At 35.7% G+C, this 9,401-nt stretch overlaps 1 protein-coding gene across 1 annotated transcript; it reads left to right on the forward strand.

Annotated features, from left to right (window-relative positions):
- The first annotated feature begins 415 nt into the window (after positions 1–415).
- Positions 416–6,691, forward strand: LOC131144198 (triose phosphate/phosphate translocator, chloroplastic). Its single transcript, XM_058092670.1, has 12 exons — positions 416–850; positions 953–1,027; positions 1,733–1,798; positions 1,929–2,007; positions 4,727–4,847; positions 5,000–5,095; positions 5,273–5,385; positions 5,530–5,607; positions 5,732–5,848; positions 6,077–6,176; positions 6,262–6,362; positions 6,454–6,691. The coding sequence occupies exons 1-12, from the start codon at positions 576–578 to the stop codon at positions 6,469–6,471; spliced, it is 1,239 nt and encodes a 412-aa protein (XP_057948653.1). The 5' UTR covers positions 416–575; the 3' UTR covers positions 6,472–6,691.
- Positions 6,692–9,401: the final 2,710 nt, after the last annotated feature.

The following is a 9,401-nucleotide window of genomic DNA, read 5'->3' on the forward strand; positions in this document are numbered from 1 at the left end:
TTGACGGTGATTGCCGGCGAAGAACAGGAACAGCGTTACACGGATGCCACTTTATTTTCTTGTATTTGCGTGAAAACTGTAATAACTCCGAAGAAAAGGTAACCATAAAACGATAAGGGAAAATGGCATGCAAAGGATTGGGCAGGCCAACCCCTTCCTTCCTAGCCTCTTGCTTCCAGATAAGCCGGCCCCACATATCCTCCTCTGCCACGTCCCCCGCCCCAATCTATCTCTTCTCTCCTTCTTTCCCCACAGTAACAAACCTGCTCCCGCCGCATCTGGCCGTTCATCCCCGATTCTCCCACCTCTTCACTACCACGTTAGCATCCTATCCGCGACCTAGCTTGGTCTGCGATGTAGCATATCATTTCCTAATAAATAATTCCATGGACAATAAACCGTTCGACTCGTCACTTGTGAACCACTAAACTGTTTCCTGTGCTCCCACGGCGCAAGATACCATATTCCGCGCAGGATAACTCCCTCGCTCCCATTCCCTTCCTCGTGAATAAGAGGTAGCTAAATAAAGTAATAAACCACATTCATTGTCTCTTCTATCTCTTTTTGTGGGAAATATGGAGTCGAGAGTGCTTTCCGGCGCCACCACCATCTCTGGCATCCCGCGGCTGAGGAGGCCGGCGAGGGAAGCCGCTTTCTTTCCCCCGGCGAAGCCCATCGGAGCCGTTGGCGAAGGCGGGAACCTCATCTGGGGGAGGCAGCTCCGGCCGGCTTTGCTCCTGGAGTCGTCGTCGCCGGCTGCGTCGATCGCCGTCGAGGCGGGGAAGCGGGAGATTTTGAGGCCTTGCCTGGCCGCCGCGTCCTCGCCGGCCGGGGGCAGCGATTCCGCCGGGTGAGGTCCGTTTCCTCCGTTGTGACTCAACATCCGTACCGAGTCGGACTCCGGACTAATGAACTCTGACTCGTTTTTTTTGTTTTTTTGTTCTTCTCTCAGGGAATCGAAGGTCGCTCCGGTCGGGTTTTTCAACAAGTACCCGGCTCTGGTCACCGGTTTCTTCTTCTTCATGTGGTACGTCACTCCCCTTCCCACTAAAATGCGCCAGGTGCGCCATTTATTACTACTTCCAATAAGTACGGCAGAACTGAAATAGAAATTAAGAGTGGTTTGAGTTATGAGTTTCGAAAATTAAAAATAATGTTTTTGATGATCTTTTTTTTATAAGACTTACTTAATTTTACCAAAATAGTAACAGTAATAGTAATAATACAATTAAATAGTAATATTATATTATATTATTCGAATAATGTAATAATTTTATTTTAATATTATATTATGGTACTGTGTATTATAACTTTATATGTTGCGGGTTGCAACATATAATAATATTGTAAGCATCCTTAGCTATAAAATTATTATAATTATATTCTACTATAAGTATATTTTTTAATGTTACAATATTTTAATGTTGTGTACTAGGTTATAGTGTTGTAATTTTGTTTTATATGATATTATGATAATTATATGAGATTTTCTAAGACTATTATATCACACTCTATTATGACATTAATCAGTGTGTATTATTTGAAAGTGATGTAATATGAGTGAGTATACAATTATAATCAGATAATTAAACATCTTATAATTAAATAAAAATAATGTAAAAAAATAAATAACAAAATCGATCAGTATAATTAATTATTGAGCCAATTTTTTAGTTTGGCGGCAGCAGTTTTTATTCATTATTAAAAAGAGAGCTGAATTGTGGAATTGCAGGTATTTTCTGAACGTGATATTCAACATAATCAACAAGAAGCTATACAACTACTTCCCCTATCCTTAGTACGTATTAATCTTTAGTTCCATCACCTTAACAAACTAGAATTATCCGAAGATTATATGTCGAATAGCTTTTGAAAAAATAAGGTTTATTATATAACTGTGGGGAATGGCATCGGTGGCGGTGGCGCAGTTTTGTGTCGGTGGTGCACTTGTCCGTCGGTGTGGCGTACTGCGCGGTGAGCTGGGCTGTTGGCCTTCCCAAGCGCGCTGTAAGTTCACTCTCCTCCCTCCGTTTGCATGATTAGGTTTTTTTTCAATGGGACTCTAAACTCGACAAACCCTTTGATTTTTATTTCCTATGTTGTGCAGTAGAGAGTAATTTGTTTATGTTATTATCTTTTTATTTTTAATGTTTAGAATGCTTATCATTTTTTTTTTTTCAAAACTAATGTTGTTTTTTACGTCAACATTCAGTTAATTCAACCTAAGTTTTTTAAAAAAACATTTGTGACTCTAAGATTGTGTTTTGGGCATTAATGGGATGGAGCGTTGGCACTTGAATATATTGCTTACTTTCACATCTAATAATATAAGAGAAAAGTTATTTTTAATTAAGTCACGAGTCTTTCCTTTTTGGCCTACGCAGGCCTAATGCGGCTAATACTATGATACAAAATATAGTCCCTATGCTTACTCACCATATATTATTCATATTATAATGTTTTAAACCTAGAATCTTGGATCAATATGAATATATATATTTTTTATGTTCAAATCTTTAAGGCTGCATTTGGAAGTTAAAAAATATGAGGAAATAAAAAAGTTACTTTTATCAAAATAGTAACTATTTAATTTTTGAATCAAGTTGATGTTTGTCAGTCATATCAATATTATGTGTGAGATCTATTTTAATATAGATTCCAAAAATTCTACGGAGAGAACCCGATGAGAGAATTTTTTTTTTTTTTGTCATTTCCTTTTTGTCTAGAAGTTTTCACCCGCTCAACTATACAATGAAATCCCATCTCATATTTACTTATTTCGAACTTCAAACTTTCGAGATAAAAAGTTTAATAATAGGAATGAGTTAGCAATTTCTTAGATAAACTATATGTTGAGAATAAATGAATATATGAATATATGGATACATATGCGTGGCTCATGGACCAGCAGACCATCCATCCAAATACATCTCTTTATTAATACTCACCTTGAATTTTCAGAAGAGAAATATTGAGGTTTCGTTAAGTTTTAGAAAATATTTTTTTTTTTTTTAGAAGAATTATAAAGAAAAAAAAAATTACCTAATTTTTCATTTTTACAACATTTACATAAAACAAATGAACAATAACAAACAATTTTAACACAATTTTCTTGTGAAAATAGTTTAATTTGTCATTTCTAATTTTTTAAATAATTAGAGAACTGTTATTTTATTTTTCAATTTTTTGAATTTATTTAGAGAAGTTGGAAAACATTTTTTCGTTATTTTTCAAATTTCTAACTCTTATTTTGTATACTGGAGTATGGTAATCTGATAGTGGACTTTAATTTGTATGGATTATATATAGAATTTCTTCCAAATCTATATAAATCTAAATTTAAGTCTCCAAACCAATGATTTTAAATATTAGCTTATATAAAATTTAAAATTTTTAGAAATAACTTGTCTTCTTTTTTTGTGTGTGTTATTTTAAAATTTAAAAATTTTTAAAAAATATTTTATACATTTAAACAAACTCTTTATTTTCTACCTTTTTAATATGAATCTGAAAAATTTTAAAAAGAGGCTAATCTTTTTATATTTCTTTAAAATATTAAAAAATTTAAAAATAAAAAATATTTTGCACAATTAAACAGACCTTTAGCATGTTAGAATGTGTATACCACATGGGTAAATTAATAAATTTTACACTCATGAGAGTCTCAAATGTAGGGTTGGTTCTGCACTCATCTTGGGGTGCAAACCCTGAAATCTAAAGCTTTCATCCATTTCAAAATGCATGGTGCAATGCACAAAAAATATTTTTTAATATTTAATGTATGATCTAATTCAGTCCTAATTACTTAAGACTCCCAAAAATCGTAATTCTAATGCTGCATTTTTAGAGTATGAATTTTTAAAATTTGGGGATTTAAATTTGGATGGATTCGTACAAATTTAAATACAATTTTATATTACATCTTATTGAAATTCACTATAAATCCAAATCGAAAACATCTCTAAATATAAAGTAGAACTATTTTATTTAGTCATCACTTTGCCGGCAAAGATAATTTGTTATTAGTAATTTAACATTGCAGCTACATTAATAATCTGTATCAATTTATAGCATCTTAAACCAGAGCCAGCAGGTTTTCTCTCTCTGCCCTCCCCCCTCCGCCCCCACCCCTTTATTTTTTGGAGGGAGGAGGACATGGTTTGAGCGTGAGTTTTAAGAAAGAATCGTGTGTTATATTCTTGAAAAAGAAAGGGAGGAATGAATTGAATGCATGGGCATCTATGCTAAATACCAGGGGCACTAAGCTTCAATGATAGGACATGGCAGGCACTTAAATTATTTTTTTCTGAAAGGTAAATGGGTTTGTGACGAATCATATGCACATTCCAATACAAATCATGTCAAATCTGGCTCTTCAACAGTTGTAGTAATACTATAATACCATCCCATGAAGCACAATTGTGTATATAATACTTAGAAAGACATTTTCAGGCCACAAGGTTGTGGGAATAGAGAAGAAGATTATTGGTAGTCCGTACTAAAAGTAGACCTAACAACACAAGACATTATATTGCATCCCATACCCAATTTTCACTCCTCTCCCGGTCTAGATTTGAGAGCTTCAACGAAAAATTCCAAACTTTAACTATATGAACACATTTTGTAGAGGTCTTATTGTTGTCTCTATCCTTTGGATATATGATTCTTCAAACTTTTTAATATGGAAACATTTGGTAAATCATGTGGCTCGCGGTTCTCTGTGCAGCCCATTGACTCAAACCTCCTGAAGCTGCTCATCCCTGTCGCTGTGTGTCATGCATTAGGCCATGTTACCAGCAATGTCTCATTTGCTGCAGTTGCTGTCTCCTTCACCCACACTATCAAAGGTGGGAGTTCTATCATTACAAACACCAGTTTAATTAGTAAATATAAACTTTAATTCCCCCTTCATCTCTCTATATATATCTCTGTGTATGTGTACGCGTGTGCTTGCATGTATGGGTACATCCACTCATGCATGTGTTGATTTAATTGACAGCTCTTGAGCCCTTCTTCAATGCTGCTGCTTCTCAATTCATTCTTGGGCAGTCAATACCCTTCACTTTATGGCTGTCCCTGGCTCCTGTTGTTCTTGGTAAGTACTTTCTTTTGAATTCAATAAGTTGGTGAACACTCTGATCATAACTATAACGTCTTGAATGGTCACTTGATGCATTACACTCTTGATTAGCTTGTGAAATGATATATGATGATTTTGAATTTGTACGTTTTCACCGCATTGGAATGTTCTTTAACTATAAAATGAATGCAGGTGTGTCAATGGCATCCTTGACTGAGCTCTCATTCAACTGGACAGGCTTCATTAGTGCTATGATTTCCAATATTTCATTCACTTACAGGAGTATATATTCAAAAAAAGCCATGGTTATTACCCCTCTATGCTGCTCTTGATCAATCTTGATTACTCCTTTATATTGAATAAATCAAGATTCGCTTTCAATTGTGTTGAAGCAGTAGTTATCATCATTCCCCAAATTCTTCTTTATCTAATTATTATTTTTCTTTCAGACTGATATGGACAGTACTAATCTCTATGCATACATATCCATCATTGCCCTCATTGTCTGCATACCACCTGCCATCATTGTGAGTAAACTGAACTCCCTTGCGATTGGTTTTAAACTTAATCATACTTCCTTTTGGATAGATTACAGAAAAGGGACTGATGGTTTCATCAGCATTTTCATGTTTTGGTGGATCTTACATATAGGTGGAAGGACCTCAACTGATTAAGCATGGGTTTAGTGATGCAATTGCCAAAGTTGGTATGACCAAGTTTCTCTCAGATCTCTTTTGGGTGGGAATGTTTTACCATCTCTACAATCAGGTGAGGTCGTCTAAATGTCCTTTGTATAGTGACATTTCCTTTATGCAGCTTTTGTTAACATGATGTCAAGTTTGTGAAATGGAATAAAATAAAAATTTAAATGAAAACATGCATAAATCAAATGATATATTATTCTATTCTATTCCATTCCATTACTTCACATGCTAATGCATGGTAAAATACATGTCGACAAAGAGGGTAAATTATTTATAACTTGAGAATTCTCAGTTAGCGACGAATACCCTAGAAAGGGTGGCACCCCTTACGCACGCAGTTGGCAATGTGTTGAAACGCGTGTTCGTGATTGGCTTCACAATCGTTGTCTTTGGTAAAAATTTCTCTTTGGCTGCTCGATTTTGTCCTAACTGTTTTGTATCAAAATATATCTAACAACAGCAATTGGCAACTTGTAGGCAACAAGATTTCAACACAAACCGGCATAGGTACATGCATTGCAATTGCTGGAGTGGCAATCTATTCTTACATCAAAGCCAAGATGGAAGAAGAGAAAAGAGTGAGTCCCTCCATCCCAAAACACAATACCAGAAATACCTCTTTAATTTGACTATTTATATAACAGGAGTTTGGATTATCTTAATTTGCAGCAAATGAAAGCAGCTTGAGAAGGAATGAACGATGCGTGTGCATGGACATTGGGGGATGTTATGTTGGAGTTGATGTCTTTCTTGCCAAAGAAACAAATGACCAGATGGAGTATCTTGCTTGATTTCAATGTGAAGTTATTTTTTGATAAATGTTCTTTGGTTCAAAGCACAAACGCACAAACGCTAACTTGCGATCAGCTCATCTTGTTAATTTTAAATAATCAGTGTCTCTTGCAAAGCCTTTATGATTAGAAGCACTAAATGATGTTATGTACAGTGTGCAAATAGTGATGGTAGAACACGCACACATGTTCTGATGACCAGAACCAAGGGTGGTTAAAACCTTTTGAACCCTTACTTCCTTACCAAATTCAGGGTGGATTGACGACATCTGCTGTACCCAACACCAAGTAATCTAAGAGCATTTTCATGAGAAATCAAATGTAGGAACCTTAGTCCCTATTACACCCTTACCACTACACAATACCATGACAGGCATGGTAGAGTACTATTATAGTGAGCAGAGACCTATGTTTGAAGCTCTTCACTATACCTCTTGTTCATTATTGGTTTTCCTAGTGGGAAAACAATTTTATTTACTACATTTAAGCATAATAATACTTTAGGGTCTTTACCAAATTACGGTAAACTGGAAAATACAATGGGTACAACAAATAGTGGTGATATTAATTTTGAAGCGATAGGTTGAAGTACAAACATCAATTAGCATAAAATCAAACTTGTCGTCTCTATTGTGTAGCAAGTGCTTGATGTTTAATCTTCAAGATTCAATAGCATATGCTGCCAATAAGATTAAACTAGTTTCTAGTTAATTGTAAAAACTTAACTTCATAACAAAACAATAGTATGAAACATGATTACCTAAATTTGTCACGAGTATATGTACATGAAATAAATAAGGTTTTAGAACGTGTTCCTTGCACCATGGAACACAAGCAAAGTTGCATTTAAAGAAGAGATGATCATTCGTCTTAATTTCCAAGCCGCATAGGACACAAGTTCTATCTATATCGTCTCCATACAATTTGTCACATGTCAGTAGCTTACCCTTGATGCCAAGCCACAGGGTGAAAGCATATTTAGGATTACAACTACTCTTCCACACTTCCTTGAACCAAGGAATGCTTGCATCTTTTTCCCTCCAATAATCATACCCTGCACTTGAATTCTACCCACATAACTCTAGCAGCCTGTCTGCTTCCACTTGGTTCCCACAGTTCTGTATTACATGATTTTTAATCTCAATCAACTTTTTAAAAAGAGGAGAATCCTCATGCTTTGATGAGGCCTCCCAAATAGAAGATCATCTCAAGTAATAATGGTGCACCCATTTGGACCATAATGAGTCCTTTTTCCCATGGATATTCCATAAAGCACGAGAAAGCAAGGCCTTATTCCAGGCTTTAATATCAAACACTCCTAGCCCCCCTTCAGATTTTGGAAGGCATACCTCCCTCCAAGAAACAAGTGGCTTCTTTCTACCTCCCTAGAGAAAATACCTGCACAACTTCACAACATGCTCAAGTACATTACTAGGGACCGAGAAGATGGCAAGCCAGAAGCACTCCACACCATGAATAATCGAATTAATAAGTTCCAATTTCCCTGCATAAGACAAAGTGTGACCTAGCCAACCGGCAAATAGATTGACAATCCTGTTAATAAGAGGAGAATAGTGCATAGCATTTAACTGGGATGTTGTTAGGGGGATTCCAAGGTACTGAAAAGGAAACTCCCCACAACTGAATCCAGTAATATTTTTTATGTCCTCCAAATCATACTCCTTAATACCTGCATGAAACAGATTTGATTTCCTGCAATTTGCAACAAGCCCCGAGGAGTTAGCAAATTTCCCTAATACAATCCATAAGGAGATTAACCGAGCTGTAGTCTCCTCTAGAAAACAAAACTAGATCATCTACAAACACCGGGTGTGAAATCTTCAACTGTTCACATTTTGGGTGGAACTTGAAATCAGGTCGATCCTCAAGAGGGCTCAATAGTCTTGAAAAGTATTCAAGGCAAATCACAAATAAGAGCAGAGATAAGGGGTCTCCTTGTCTGAGGCCCTTCCTACCTTTGAAGAATCCATAGTACCCCCTATTTAGGGAAATAGAATAAGTCGTAGTAGATAAGCACTGCATGTAATAACCCCAAAAAGGGTTATAGAAGATTAGTGGAGTGATTCCCAAAAAAATTAATTAATTAATTAATTAATCGGATTTTTAAAAAAAAAAAGAAGAAAAAAAATATAATAATTAAAATTTATTTTTATTTTTATTAATAAAATATATTATTATTAATATTAATTAAATATATTATTATTATTATTATTATTATTATTATTATTATTATTATAAATCACCTGAAGCTTCTTAAAGCTTCAAGTGTTCCAAATTGGCGCAGGGGCCCCCTGTTTATCTTCTTCTTCTTCCTTCTTTTCTTTCTTTTCTTTTCTTTTCTTTATTCTTATTCTCTGCAGCTTCTGAACTCTCTCTCTCTCTCTCCTCACGTTCTCTCTCCCTCTCTCCTTGATTTTGTGGCGGATTTTCGCTCGATCGAAAATCCAAAGATACCACTGGACTGCATTCGCCGTTGCCGTCATTTCTACTGGAGCGGATCGGTGGTAGGAGCGGTGTAAGCATATTCCCTGGGGTAAGCCATTTTCCCCTATTTCTTTAATTTCTTACAAAATATAAGCCCAATTGACGAACGGACACCACCACGAGAATTTATGGATGATTCTCTACAAGTCTAGCGGGACGGAATTCTCATGGGGTTGTCAGGTCAAAACCCCAAATTTGGGGTGTGGGGTTTATTAAAGGGCTTATTTTTAATTAATTAGCATTAATTTAAAAATGCTAAAATATTGAGCATCTAGGGCTAAAGTAGGATTTCTGGAATTTAGGGTCCGGGTAAGCACCGCG

This window comes from Malania oleifera, chromosome 12 (assembly GCF_029873635.1).
Source record: "Malania oleifera isolate guangnan ecotype guangnan chromosome 12, ASM2987363v1, whole genome shotgun sequence".
Lineage (NCBI taxonomy): Eukaryota > Viridiplantae > Streptophyta > Magnoliopsida > Santalales > Ximeniaceae > Malania > Malania oleifera.

What these genes read in the sequence shown, in the direction of transcription:
- LOC131144198 (XM_058092670.1), top strand. Translation starts at nt 576, where the DNA reads ATGGAGTCGAGAGTGCTTTCCGGCGCCACCACCATCTCTGGCATCCCG. An exon ending in TATATTCAAAAAAAGCCATG is followed by an intron (nt 5,386 to 5,529) that starts GTTATTACCCCT and finishes TTTTTCTTTCAG; the next exon opens with ACTGATATGGACAGTACTAA. An exon ending in CTTCACAATCGTTGTCTTTG is followed by an intron (nt 6,177 to 6,261) that starts GTAAAAATTTCT and finishes GGCAACTTGTAG; the next exon opens with GCAACAAGATTTCAACACAA.